The following is a 15,283-nucleotide window of genomic DNA, read 5'->3' on the forward strand; positions in this document are numbered from 1 at the left end:
TGGCCTCTGTTACATCCAAGTCTTATGGGTTTTTTTTTTAAAAAAACATACCCAACTGGATGACTCCATCTGCCCCATTGTACTGAATAATTCCCTCGGGGGTTTCGTATGAACCACTTTTTTTGAGGCTATAGACCAAAACCCCAACTTAGTTCTGAGCTTAGAGCACAATGTAAAAGGTAACCTTCATTTTATTTCTTAAATCAGTGCACATGACAATAAGCAACTTTGTAATATATCTAATCAGAGAAATCTGCTTCTTTCTCCTCCTGGACTCTGAAGACAGATTGTTACATTACTGAGATAGGACATGGCAGGTACTAGTAATAAGATTCCATGTAGACGGGAGGTGCTAGAGGTGGAGCGTCTCCCTTTTCTTTCTCCCTCCTCCCGTCTACATAGAATCTTATCAGTAGCAGCTGCCATCTCCTATCTCAGAAATGGGAAAATCCATCTTCACTGATACAGATTTTACTTATGAATTGAGAATAAAAGATCAGTCCTGGAGGAGAAAGAAGCAAATCTCTCTGATAAGATATATTACAAAGTAGCTTATTGTCATGTGTACTATTGAGTTATGAAATAAAAATGGCATTTACACTTTAATCCCGATGATGTATATTTACGTCATCGGCCGTGTCCGTGCTTTAGATACAGGGACATGGCTCGCATCTTTACCCGCACTTGTTGGTTGACTTAATCAGCCATCAAGTGCCTCTATAAGCTGTGAGTGGATCCAAGACGTTAAGTTAAATACCGCTGTCAATCACAGACATCGGCATTTAACATGCGTCACAAGTCCCGCCCATCAGCACCCCTGTCACGTAATCGCAGGGCGCTGATGGGTTGTCATGACAGCTGGGGGGCTGCAGAAGACCCCCGTGCCGGTTATTACGATACTCCTTTGAACGCTGGCTTGTGGCTGGCGTTCATAGGAGATCGTGATTTTTTGCTATACATAGCAGGGCTGAAGCTCTGCTATGTATAGTACAGGCAATCAGACGAACGCTGCTTCAAGTCTCCTAAGAAGACTATTAAATAAAGTAAAAGTGAAGAAAAAAAAATTTTTCAAAAATCACCCTCCTTTTATCCCATTGAAAATAAAACAAAAAATACACATATTTGGTATCGCTGCGTTCAGAAATGTCCGATCTATCAAAATATAAAGTAAATTAATCCGATTGGTAAACGGCGTAATGAAAAAAATCAAAATGCCAGAATTACGTTTTTATGGTCACGGCAACATTGCAATAACAGGCGATCAAAGCATCGTATCTACTACAAAATGGTCTCAATAAAACTGTCAGCTCAGGGTGTAATAAATAAGCCCTCACCCACCCCAGATCGTGAAAAATGGAGATTCTACGGGTCTCAGAAAATTATGACATACGCAAAACTTTTTTTTCATACAAATTCCTGGAATTTTTTTTTTTTTTACCACTTAAATAAAAACTAAACTATAAATGTTTGGTATCTGTGTACTCATACTGACCTGGGAAATCATATTACTTAGGTCAGTTTTATCATATAGTGAACAAGGTAAATAAAAAAAAAAAAAAAAAAATTATTCTGGAATTTCACTTTTTTTTGGGATACTTTTTCTGCTTTTCAGTACACTATATGGTAAAATCAATGGATCAATGGTATCATTCAAAAGTACAACTGCTCCCACAAAAAACAATCCCTCATACGGCCATACTGACTGAAAAATAAAAGTTATGGCTCTTGGAAGAAGGGAAGGAAAAAAACGAAAAATTGCCCAGTGGGGAAGGGGTTAAAGTGCTTTTCCCAAAAAACCCTGAACCTACATAGATGCCACCTAGGGACACACACTTTTCCCATCTCTTTAAGTAACTGTAAACACTTGTAGAAGTCGACCGGTTGCTCCAAAAGCCACGTTGTGACTTTGGAAATCAGAGTCTCATCTGGAAAATGCTTGCCCTTCAAAATTAACTTCATTGTTGGAAAGAGGTGGAAGTCCGATGGTGCGAGGTCAGGTGAATAAGGGGGATGCGGTAGAATTTCAAAGGCACAGGAGCCTGCTTCTATTTGGGCAACATGTGAGTTGTGAACTGGTGCAATGTCTTGCAGAAGGTGGACACCTTTGGTGAGCATGCCACGTCTCTTGGTTTTGATGGTCTCCTGCAATTTCCGCAGCAGTGAAGCATAGCATGCCACAGTGGTCATGGTACCCTTTGCTAGGAAATCCATCAATAATACACCGTACTGGTCTCAAAATACTGTGAGCATGACCTTGCTGCCGAGGGTTAGGCACGTACCTTCTTTGGATGATGCTTCCATTGCATTGCCTGGACTTTAGTCTCAGGATCATAGTGATGGACCCAGCTTCATCCTGTGTGATGAGCCTATTGAAAAAGTCCTCCTGGTTTCCATGGCGCATCGTCAATAGAGCCTGAGAGCATTTGAGTTGTTCCTGCTTCTGGAAAGGTGTGAGCAGCCAGGGAACCCAGCGAGCGGATACCTTATGCATGTGAAGATGGTCTTGTATGATTTTTTTCCACAGACCCCACTCTAATCTTAATATTTTGGGCTAGATGGCGAATGGTTATACAGTGATTTTTAAAAAATGGCGACCTCCACTTGCTGGATGGTGTGTCGCCCTGGAATTGGAGCTGTTTGCACAGAAGTCCGACCACATTTCAATTGACAATGCCAGTTCTTGACTACATCATATGATGGGGAATCATCACCAGAAACCTCTTTCATCTCGTCGAATGTCTCCTTTGGTGTGCTTCCTTTCAAGTAAAGGAACTTGATGACTGCTCTTTATTCCACTGGGTCCATCATCAAACATCACACCACTTCAGCACCTGTAAAATCAAGACCGTTATCAGTTCTGAGTTGCAAATTGGCATGTAACCTATAGAGACTCTCATCATTACACATGTGACGTTTCAGCGTCCTGTAATTAATAGAAGTGGGTCAAGGGAAATTTTTAAGGAACATCCCTCTAATATTATTATATTCCGAAGTTCCCTGACCCTAGTATTATACTCAACAGACTCTCTTATTTATCTCTTCCCGGCGCTGGTCCGGCCTTGCGCCGCCGTCTTGTGACTGACCGGAAGTCAGAGGTAACAGTCACAAGTTCTCATAGACTTACATTGTGACTTCTGGCTCACACAGGAAACACTGGAGTGATCTGGTCGGTCAAAACCTGCAGAAGATGACTAAAGCTGCACTGATTAAAAAAAAAAAGACGGGCAGAGAACGTACATTAGAATCACCACTCCAGCAGTATAATTGAAAAAAAAAATAAAAAAATCCTGGTGAAGTGGTGCGGTAAAAAAAAAACCCAAAAATGCTGAGCTTACTCGCCCTCCCTGGGTCCAGCGCTGAGTGTCCATCACTGTAGACAAAAATGGACACCGGGTCAGGGATGGAGACTCAGCCTTACTCGCCCTCTGTAGGTCCAGCGCTATGTGCCCACGATGCAGAAATGTTCCGGATTTTTTCCTGAGCGTTTCTGCATCTCCCTGGCAGAAAAAAACGCATGCGGATTGTACATGCGGATTGTACATGCGTTTTCCTGCCAGGGACATGCGGAAATGGAGCGTTATCACTGACCTTTCCGCATGCGGATTGACAAGCGCTTTCCAAGCGATTAGCATCACTTGGAAAGTGCTTGTGACAACTAGGTCACACTATATAAATCCTTGCAAACGGCATGGATTTATATAGTTTGACCTGAGAGAATGGTAAAAATAAAAAAATATAATGTATACTTACCCTCCGATGGCCCCCGGTGTCCTACTCACTCCGTTCTCTCTTGTCGGCATCGGTGGATTGAAAGACCTGCCGACGTCAGCGTCGCGTGACCCGTCACATGACTCTGATGTCAGCGCAGGTCCTTTAGTCCACTGCAAAGTGCCGGGAAGCACGGAGGAGCGCAGCGCGGGATTTATTTTTTATTTTATTCTTTTTTTTACAGATTTTTAATGGTACCTGGGTGTGGATGAGATTCTCCTCTCATCTACACCCGGGTACCATCCGCACATTAGAACGCTTGGATTACGCATCTACATATACAGTGATGCATAATCCATGCGGTCTAATGCAAGTCAATGGCAGCGAAGACGCAGCACTTCCGCAAAATAATTGGTAGTGCTGCGTTTCTTTCCGCAATGATAATCCGCAGCGGAAATTTCCGCAGAATGTGCACAGCACATGCAGATTATCATTGGGGAACATGGCAGGCCTTCTACCATGTGGTTTTAATGCGTTTCTGCAGCTGCAAAAAACTGCAGAAACGCATTAAAAACGCATCGTGGGCACACAGCCTTAGGCTATGTGCCCACGATGCAGAAATGAAGCAGAAAATTTCTGCAGCATTTCTGCATCTCCCTGGCAGAAAAAAACGCATGCAGATTGTGCACGCGTTTTTCCTGCAGAATACATGCGGATCCACATGCGGGTTCACATGCGTTTCCGCATGCAGATTGACAAGCGCTTTCCAGGCGATAGCATCACTTGGAAAGTGCTTGACAACTAGGTCACACTATATAAATCCATGCAAACAGCATGGATTTATACAGTGTGAACCGTAAAAATAAAACAAATAAAGCTATACTCACCCCCGAGGCCCCGGCGTGGCTGCAGCGCTGCTTCCTGGCTGGTTCCCGGCTGCCGGCATATCGCGAGACAGAGCGGTGAAGGGCCTGCGGTCACATGACTGTGACGTCACCGAAGGTCCTTCAGCGCTGCTGGCATTCAGAGAGAAGACGCCGGACAGGTGAGTATAAACTTTATTTGTTATTTTATTCTTTTTTTACAGGTACAATGGTACCCAGGTCTGGATGAGAGTCTCCTCTCCTCCAGAACTGGGTACCATCCGCACATAGAAACGCATAGAAGCCGCTTGTACAAATGTACAGTCGCGGTTTCTATGCGTCTCAATGCAAGTCAATGGCGGGAGTTCCGCTGCGCTTCCGCAAAATTAAATGAAATGCTGCGGATTTTTGTACGTAGCATAAACGCTGCGGAAAAATCCGCAGCATGTGCATAGAACATGCGGAATCCCCTTGGGGACCATGGGGTGCGGATTACCTAGCGTTTCACAAGCGTTTCCGCTGTGGAAATTCCGCAGCATAAACGCTTGAAAAACGCATCGTGGGCACACAGCCTAAAGGTCAGTTTGTTTTTCTAAACATACTGCAGCTGGGGACACAGGTTTTCAGGAAACCAGAAAATCCCCTTGAAGTAGAGGACATATTCTTTAGCCTTGTTTCTGCTTCTAATTAATCCGCTTGCAATTTGGCCTTGTTAAAGTTGATCTGATCTTACCCAGTTTTCCTGCTTCGAGCGTATCAAGGACTGACTGTCACATGCTACCCATATATCCCAACCCTTGACAAGGTGCCATCGTATTAAAAAAATGAATTGATGGTCAGTTTTAATGTTATGGCTGATCCTCGTAGTTCCATAAGATGGTAGCATTGTGCCTATAGCATGTAACAATGCACAGCCTTCTGGTATTGAACAGGAACGCTTTCCAATACCAGCCCAGTTTTTGTAGATCTGCAGAAATGCCACCAGCTTCTAAAAGCTTCACACCGAGGTTTTCATTATCAAACCATCATATACATTTTTTGCCATGTTCCTTCCATCAGATGTCTTAATGCAGAGGTTCTGCTTCTACGGGTATTATGAGGCCTTAGGCTGCAGATGATATCCACAGCAAAGATATACAGTTGAATCCACAGCCTTTCTTCTTATTTCTGCAGAATGCTCAAAAATCTTCTAATGAAGCAGGATTTAAAAACCAAAATATTTGGTTGCAGAACACGCAAATCAACGGCGCGAGAGCCTGGGCTGGGTCGGGCTGGCGCAGGAGCGGCTAGGGGGGCCTGGGCTGGGTCGGGCTGGCGCAGGAGAGGCTAGGGGGGCCTGGGCTGGGTCGGGCTGGCGCAGGAGAGGCTAGGGGGGCCTGGGCTGGGTCGGGCTGGCGCAGGAGAGGCTAGGGGGGCCTGGGCTGGGTCGGGCTGGCGCAGGAGAGGCTAGGGGGGCCTGGGCTGGGTCGGGCTGGCGCAGGAGCGGCTAGGGGGGCCTGGGCTGGGTCGGGCTGGCACAGGAGAGGCTAGGGGGGCCTGGGCTGGGTCGGGCTGGCGCAGGAGTGGCTAGGGGGGCCTGGGCTGAGTCGGGCTGGCGCAGGAGAGGCTAGGGGGGCCTGGGCTGGGTCGGGCTGGCGCAGGAGAGGCTAGGGGGGCCTGGGCTGGGTCGGGCTGGCGCAGGAGAGGCTAGGGGGGCCTGGGCTGGGTCGGGCTGGCGCAGGAGTGACTAGGGGGGCCTGGGCTGGGTCGGGCTGGCGCAGGAGAGGCTAGGGGGGCCTGGGCTGGGTCGGGCTGGCGCAGGAGAGGCTAGGGGGGCCTGGGCTGGGTCGGGCTGGCGCAGGAGAGGCTAGGGGGGCCTGGGCTGGGTCGGGCTGGCGCAGGAGCGGCTAGGGGGGCCTGGGCTGGGTCGGGCTGGCGCAGGAGCGGCTAGGGGGGCCTGGGCTGGGTCGGGCTGGCGCAGGAGAGGCTAGGGGGGCCTGGGCTGGGTCGGGCTGGCGCAGGAGTGGCTAAGGGGGCCTGGGCTGGGTCGGGCTGGCGCAGGAGCGGCTAGGGGGGCCTGGGCTGGGTCGGGCTGGCACAGGAGAGGCTAGGGGGGCCTGGGCTGGGTCGGGCTGGCGCAGGAGTGGCTAGGGGGGCCTGGGCTGGGTCGGGCTGGCGCAGGAGAGGCTAGGGGGGCCTGGGCTGGGTCGGGCTGGCGCAGGAGAGGCTAGGGGGGCCTGGGCTGGGTCGGGCTGGCGCAGGAGAGGCTAGGGGGGCCTGGGCTGGGTCGGGCTGGCGCAGGAGAGGCTAGGGGGGCCTGGGCTGGGTCGGGCTGGCGCAGGAGCGGCTAGGGGGGCCTGGGCTGGGTCGGGCTGGCGCAGGAGAGGCTAGGGGGGCCTGGGCTGGGTCGGGCTGGCGCAGGAGTGGCTAAGGGGGCCTGGGCTGGGTCGGGCTGGCGCAGGAGCGGCTAGGGGGGCCTGGGCTGGGTCGGGCTGGCACAGGAGAGGCTAGGGGGGCCTGGGCTGGGTCGGGCTGGCGCAGGAGTGGCTAGGGGGGCCTGGGCTGAGTCGGGCTGGCGCAGGAGAGGCTAGGGGGGCCTGGGCTGGGTCGGGCTGGCGCAGGAGAGGCTAGGGGGGCCTGGGCTGGGTCGGGCTGGCGCAGGAGAGGCTAGGGGGGCCTGGGCTGGGTCGGGCTGGCGCAGGAGTGACTAGGGGGGCCTGGGCTGGGTCGGGCTGGCGCAGGAGAGGCTAGGGGGGCCTGGGCTGGGTCGGGCTGGCACAGGAGAGGCTAGGGGGGCCTGGGCTGGGTCGGGCTGGCGCAGGAGTGGCTAGGGGGGCCTGGGCTGGGTCGGGCTGGCGCAGGAGAGGCTAGGGGGGCCTGGGCTGGGTCGGGCTGGCGCAGGAGAGGCTAGGGGGGCCTGGGCTGGGTCGGGCTGGCGCAGGAGAGGCTAGGGGGGCCTGGGCTGGGTCGGGCTGGCGCAGGAGTGACTAGGGGGGCCTGGGCTGGGTCGGGCTGGCGCAGGAGAGGCTAGGGGGGCCTGGGCTGGGTCGGGCTGGCGCAGGAGAGGCTAGGGGGGCCTGGGCTGGGTCGGGCTGGCGCAGGAGCGGCTAGGGGGGCCTGGGCTGGGTCGGGCTGGCGCAGGAGTGGCTAGGGGGGCCTGGGCTGGGTCGGGCTGGCGCAGGAGCGGCTAGGGGGGCCTGGGCTGGCGCAGGAGCGGCTAGGGGGGCCGGCGCAGCGCGGGAGCCTGGGCTGGGCGCTCTTTGCAGGACATATCTTTACATTGTGATTTATTTAGAATGTGTCATTTCCAAATGCCTAATTAAAGGGGCTGTCTTATCAGAGAACATGGACATTATAAGGGTATGTACACTGTCTTTTGGAGAAGTTCTGCTTAAAAGAAAAAAAGCCTGAAAAATCATTTAAAAAACACTTGAAATACTCTTCCTATCTTTTCTATTATAAATGCACTTTGCTTGTCCTATGTTCAGACTATTGAGTGTTTTTTTTTCCTTTTCAGGTTTTGAACAAGGCCTGGTGAAAATAAAGTACATGTCACTTCTTTGAAAAAGCTCCCAATGTAAAATACTCCAAACTCAACATTGTCTACTCAGAAGTCTGCAAAAAAACACTTCAGGTAATAAACTGTCCAAAAACTGCTGCTAGAAACAAACAACTCCCCAACAAAAAACCTTTCCTGAACCAGTTTGCGTTAGAAAACCCATAGTATTTGACCGCCTCAAAAAAGCTCCATGTGCACATAGCCTTAGAGGTTCTCCGCCTAGGCCGTCCTCTGTAAGCCGGAGCTGATAACGGGCAGTGGGCCTCACTCTGGTGGACTTGTACTGTCAGTATATTACATTAGTGGCTTCTTCCAGGTACATTTCTCTTGTGGCAGACACTGTAGGATTAATGTCTAGTCTGCTGTGACTTTCCATAGCAAAATTACCTGTTTGCCTGGGGTGTTAGGCGATTTACCCTTTGTGAAATAAATGGAGGGGCTTTATGCATGGTCTGTATTATAGGGACAGAAGAACATTTATAGTGTGGGCAAGAGAGTGTATCTTTAATGTGAGAGCAGCATGATATAGGGGAAGAGACTGATTCCAGCAATGTGTCACTTACTGGATTGCTTGGTGTAGTTTTGAGAAAATCCCTGTTTTCTCTGCTGTAGATGTAGCAGTTCTCTGAATTCTGAGCCCTGATTGGCAGCTTCCTGTATACCCTGTGCATTGTCAACAAGCTGGCAATCAGAGGCGGGGTTACACAGATTAGCTGGACCGCCTGGCACAAGACAACTAGTCCTGTAGTGACAATCTCCTGCTGATAAAATGCTGATTATATTGAAACTACAGCAAGCTGCTGAGCAAGTGACACATCCCTGGAATCAGGATCTCTGCCCCTACATTATGCTTCTCTCAGATTAAATCACAAAAACCTGCTGACAGATTCTCTTTAAAGGAAGTCTGACTGCTGCCCCCTGCCTACTAAATCATGTCCAGCATTGGGTAATTGACGTTTCAAGCCGCAGATTGTTTGATTATTGCTGAGAAGGTCAGCTTTGTGTGATTCAGTAAATGATCTGGCAAGTGCTTGGTCAGGTAAGTGTGCCATCTCCCCTGCCTAATGCTGCCTCCTTCGCCCTGCACCTGCACCATGCGTTCCCAGCCTGGCACATGTGCGGTACTCTCTTCTCAATGATACCTGTGCAGGGTTATGACCACTTTACATGTATGCAAGAACGCAGGGAGATGTCACAATGGCTCAATCCCAGCAGACTGCCAAAGCCATATTATTGCAATTTCCTGTGAATTGGCTTGTAACCCAAAAAGCGAGAACTGCATTTTTTTTGGATAGTCCCGTCACTGAATGGTCTTTACTGCTGACACTTATTTCAACATCTAATTATTGGTGCTCGGATTTATATTTTCATCTCTGCAAAAAGTTCAGACCTAAAACCTGTATCAGTGCCAGCTGTGCCTGTGGCACATACTGTATACGTAAGATTCACCCCCCACCTATATGTGATTTTTTATATTTCATTAGGAAATGCTGGACTGATCCTGACTACAATGAGGTGCAAGACCTGCATCAATCCATCATGGTTCTCCAGATCCAACTTGCACACCTTTCTGCTTGGGTTTACTTTTGTTGGACTTGGATCAAGCCGTGTCCTTCTGGTGAAATTTTCTGCTAATGAGGGTGGGTTGACTTTATTTCTTGACATAATGTTTATTTTTAACTCCAATCTTAAATTTTAATAGATTATTTTTACAAAAAGTAAATGATGTAATCATGCAAAAGGACAATCATTAATGGAAAGTGCTAGGTGACTTTTTCACAATGTGCAGTGTATTTACTTTTTGTTTTGGATGTAATTGTTTATTTCTACTTTTATAATTCGTGTTTAATACGTGTATCAAAAGTGTGACCATTGGGCTCATGGGAGTCTGTAAGCACCATCCAAACTAGGTACAGTGGATCTAAAAAATGTACACATTCCTGTTAAAATGCCAGATTTTAGTAGTGTAAAAAAATCATACCGAGCAGAATCATTTCAGAACTTTTTCCACCTGCAAAGTCACCCGTAATCTGTATAAATCCATTGAGAAACAAACTGAAATAATTTTGAGCTGGAAAATAAAATAAAAATGACAAACATCCTACATCAAGTCCGCCAAAAGCATGTGGGAAAACGTGTTATAGTCTGATAACAAGATTGAACTTTTTGGCCATAATTCCAAAAGGTATGTTTGCAGCAAAACCAACACTGCGTATCACCAAAAGAACACCATACCACCTTGAAGCATGGTGGAGGTAGCGTTATACTATTTGGCAGTTTTTTGGCAACTGGAACTGGGGACTTTAATCAAGGTGATTGGATTATGAACATTTCCAAATATCAGCTAATTTCGCATCAAAACCTTCAGTCTTTTCCAAAAAGAAAACCTGAAGATGAAGAGGAATTTTACCTTTCAGCATGACAATGACGCTAAGCATACCTCCTAATCCGCAAAAGAATGGCTTTACTAGAAGATCAAAGTTTTGGAATGGGCCAGCCAGAGCCCAGACCTGAATCCGATTGAAAATTTGTGGATTGACCTGAAGATGGCGCTGTATTCAGGAGATTCTCTCACAAAATGACAGATTTGGAGCGCTACTGCAGGGAAGAGGGGGCAAAAATTGCTAATTCTAGATGTGCCGTCCTGATAAACTCCAACTCAAAAAGACTACATGCTGTCAAAAATTCAATGGGTACTTCAACAAAGTATTAGTTTAATGGAAATCTGTCAGTAGGGTCAACCCTCCTAAGCCGTAGGTCATAGGAAACTGAAAAATCATACCTTGATATCTGCGATCTGATGTCTTATTCCAGAGAAATCCCTGTTTTTATGATATGTAAATGTGCTGTTCCAGGCTGTGGGGAGAACACTGATCTGCATGAGAATCTGCCTCCAGAGATTATTATAAATTAAAAGGAGGAGTTACCAGTGTGATGGCCGCTCTCTGCTCTCCTGATCTCACTGCAGAGCTGTGTGTGATTATACCTGACACATCTGCAGGTTCCTCTCAGCTTTCATCTCACAGGCAGATAGTGTTACAATAAAGCAGAGCTCTGAGCGCTGCTTCAAATGTGTTTGTTATAATACCAAGTTTAGTTTTACTGTTCTGTGCAAGTCTTTTGGGGTATGTCTCTACCAGTTTTGCGCATCTAGAGGCTGAAATTTTTGCCCATTCTTTTTTGCAAACTAGCTCTAGCTAAGTGAGATTGGATGGAGAGTGTTTGTGAGCAGCGATTTTCAAGTCTTCCCATAGATTCTCAATGGGATTTAGGTCTGGACTGTTACAGGGCCACTCAAACACATGAATATGCTTTGATCTAAACCATTCCATCGTAGCTCTGGCAGTATATTTAGGGTCATTATTTTGCTGGAAGGTGAGCCTACACCACAATCTCAAGTCTTTTGCAGCCTCTAACAAGTTTTCCTCCAGGATTGCCCTGTATTTAGCTCCATCCATCTTCACATCAACTCTGACCAGCTTCCCTGTCCCTGCTGAAGAAAATCATCCCCACAGCATGACACTGTCACCACCATGTTTGGCACTGGGGATGGTGTTTTCAGGGTGACTTTCAGTGTAAGTGTGGCGCCCCTGAGGGTGTTTCCTCCACATGGATGCTGCACCTCTTTAATGGGGTGTAGTGTTCCTCCTTTGAGGTAAGAACAGTGCGATGGTCAGGACCCTTCCTCCACATCCTACACCACACTTCTCCCACCAGAGGGGGCTATTAGGCACCAGGTGCTGCCCCTACTGGAAGTTGGGAGACTGGTGAACCAAGAGACGGGAACCAATTCGTGGGTAAGGGTGGAGGATTCACATTTTAGTGACACTTTAAATTTCTTATTTAATACACAGCCATCTTGGTTCTGGGTTCTTTGATCATTCTTTGATCGTGATCTCCCTCCCTGAGCGTGGATCCTGTGTGGACCTGCAGAGGATGGAGACACGGCCCTCGTATCCTGGCCTTGGGTCGAGGGGCAGGTTGCAGATAAGGAATGTCTCAACCCGGTCAAGGACCATGACCAAGAAGGTCAGGAGCTCAGGAGTGTAGCTCCACCGCAAATGGATCCCGGGGGGGGGTGCAGACGGAGCGCTATACGCCACCTGTCCTCGCCAACCTGATCTATTCAGAGGGATTCCGGCTGCAAGAGGGGTACCGGCCCCCGACACCTGACCTTGCTACTCTATGTCCTGGTCAGGGAAGCCCGGTAGGCCTGAGGATCCCACCGGGTAACGGAAGGAGCGGAGCTGCCACCCGTACCCTTATTCTGAGTGAAGTTCAGAGGGAGACTCGGCCTATCCACACACACAGGAAAGGACTCGGTCTGAAGCCTAGGAACACTCTGGTGCAGGGTCCTGATTGAACACTGGACTTACTCGGAGGTTGTCGGACCCCCCCCCCCGTCCCTGGTGACCGCAGAACTCCGCGAGGAGCAGGGAGAAGCCTTTCAACTGCAATCTCCACCGTGAGTAAAACCCTGGAAGTTAACCCCTATGGCCTCCGGACTCTTTATTCTGCATTACACCTCACTACGCAGCACCAGACATCCTAGACTACAACCCCCTCCATCCTGTCTCTCTGCCCTGAGGCCCTGCTCTGCCTGTGGGGAGTAGTAACAACTACGGCTGCCATAACACCATGCCTCAGCGGACTGCAGCAGCGCTGGTGGCCTTCACCAGGTGCCACAGGTGGCGTAGTCTAGATCAGCCACTCAACCCGGATAAGCCCACACCATCCTTTTTAATGTGACGGCCCTGGGCACTTAGCGGGTCCGGGCCACGGCTGCACCCCATCAACAACATAGGACCCGGCTCCGAGTCCCCCATCTCCCAGGGTAGGGCTTTCCAGCGTCACACGAACTGGCGTCACATAAGTATTCTGCCACACATAGCTTTTTTTATGAATACTTTTTTCAAGGCACTGTTTATTTGTACTGAGTACACTTTAGACCTGATTGCTGCTATACAGTTATATGAAAAAGTTTGGGCACCCCTATTAATCTTAAGCTTAATGCTTTATATAAATTGGTGTTTTTGCAACAGCTATTTCAGTTTGATATATGTAATAACTGTTGGACACAGTATGTTTCTGCCTTGAAATGAGGTTTATTGTACTAACAGAAAATGTGCAATCTGCATTCAAACAAAATTTCACAGGTGCATAAGTATGGGCACCTCACCAGAAAAGTGACATTAATATTTAGTAGATCCTCCTTTTGCAAAAATAACAGCCTCTAGTCGCTTCCTGTAGCTTTTAATGATTTCCTGGATCCTGGATGAAGGTATTTTTGACCATTCCTCTTTACCAAACAATTCCAGTTCAGTTAAGGTTGATGGTCGCCGAGCATGGACAGCCCTCTTCAAATGATCCCACAGATGTTCAATGATATTCAGGTCTGGGGACTGGGATGGCTATTCCAGAACATTGTAATTGTTCCTCTGCATGAATGCCTGAGTAGATTTGGAGCGGTGTTTTGGATTATTGTCTTGCTGAAAGATCCATCCCCTGCGTAACTTCAACTTTGTCACTGATTCTTGAACATTATTGTCAAGAATCTGCTGATACTGAGTGGAATCCATGCGTCCCTCAACTTTAACAAGATTCCCGGTGCCGGCATTGGCCACACAGCCCCAAAGCATGATGGAACCTCCACCAATATTTACTATGGGTAGCAAGTGTTTTTCTTGGAATGCTCTGTTTTTTTGCCGCCATGCATAACGCCTTTTTGTATGACCAAACAACTCAATCTTGGTTTTATCAGTCCACAGGTCCTTCTTCCAAAAAGAAATTGGCTTCTCCAAATGTGCTTTTGCAAACCTCAGCTGACTCTGTTTGTGGCGTGCTTTCAGAAACAGCTTCTTTCGCATCACTCTCCCATACAGCTTCTCCTTGTGCAAAGTGCGTTGTATAGTTGACCGATGCACAGTGACACCATCTGCAGCAAGTTGATGCTCCTGCTCTCTGGAGGTGGTCTGAGGATTGTCCTTGACTGATCTCACCATTCTTCTTCTCTGCCTTTCTGATGTTTTTCTTGGCCTGCCACTTCTGGCCTTAACAAGAACTGTTCCTGTGTTCTTCCATTTCCTTACTATGTTCCTCACAGTGGAAACTGACCGGTTAAATCGCTGAGACAGCTTTTTGTATCCTTCCCCTGAACAACTATCTTTGTTTTCAGATCATTTGACAGTTGTTTTGAGGAGCCCATGATGCCACTCTTCAGAGGAGATTCAAACAAGAGAACAACTTGCAAGTGGCCACTTTAAGTAGCTTTTCTCATGATTGCATACACCTGGCTATGAAGTTCAAAGCTCAATGAGGTTACAAAACCCCAAAAAGTGCTTTAGTAAGTCAGTAAAAAGTAGGTAGGAGTATTTAAAACAAGAAAATGATAAGGGTACCCATACTTATGCACCTGTCAAATTTTGTTTGAATGCAGATTGCACATTTTCTGTTAGTACAATAAACCTCATTTCAAGGCAGAAACATTACTGTGTCCAACAGTTATTACATATATCAAGCTGAAATAGCTGTTGCAAAAACACCAATTTTTATAAAACATTAAGCTTAAGATTAATAGGGGTGCCCAAACTTTTTCATATAACTGTATATTCCTGGTCTACAATTCTGCGGCTCTGCAGTAGTTGTTGTTTCCTTAGTAACTTTTCTCTGCTAACCATAATGACTGTGCTTTATTGTGCTGCCAAACATGCACTTCATCTGTGCTCACCCTGGGAATATATGCACATAACATTATGTATTCTTCTGCTGGAATCATTCCTCTTTGCAGGTGCAATATAATGTGTCCAATATAATTGTGCATAATATTAGTGTGTAATTATTAATGGGATTGTTCAACAAACAGCATAGATAGGATGGATGATTAAATATATGATCAACGGGAGTGTGACTGCTGGGACTCGCACTGATTCCACAAACGGGGTTTCCGTTTTCCATCCATGAGAAGAGAGTAGTAAGGTGTATTCGTGACCGCCGCTCAAGTCACTGTTCATGGGAGCACTTGTCACAGAAGCACGCTACTGCTCTATTCACATGTGGGAATCCCATTTTTTTGATTATGGGGTCCTAGCATCTGACATTTACAAATCTTTAAAGATCTGAAAAAAAAAGCACTGCATGAAACATTTTGGAAGCCCCTTGCCATTTAGTTTGCTTA

The 15,283-nt window shown here is 47.8% G+C and overlaps 1 protein-coding gene across 1 annotated transcript in view; it reads left to right on the forward strand.

Moving 5' to 3' along the window:
* Positions 1–15,283, forward strand: part of SLC35A5 (solute carrier family 35 member A5) — a 44,033-nt gene that overhangs the window by 4,844 nt on the left and 23,906 nt on the right. The window contains exons 2-3 of the mRNA XM_073667234.1: positions 8,068–8,184; positions 9,594–9,749. Coding sequence (XP_073523335.1) covers positions 9,620–9,749 — 130 coding nt within the window. The 5' untranslated portion in view covers positions 8,068–8,184; positions 9,594–9,619. The remainder of the gene's footprint in view (positions 1–8,067; positions 8,185–9,593; positions 9,750–15,283) is intronic.

The sequence above is a fragment of the Phyllobates terribilis genome, unplaced genomic scaffold (genome assembly GCF_046119375.1).
Source record: "Phyllobates terribilis strain yellow unplaced genomic scaffold, ASM4611937v1 Scaffold_2__4_contigs__length_985480577, whole genome shotgun sequence".
NCBI classification, from domain to species: domain Eukaryota; kingdom Metazoa; phylum Chordata; class Amphibia; order Anura; family Dendrobatidae; genus Phyllobates; species Phyllobates terribilis.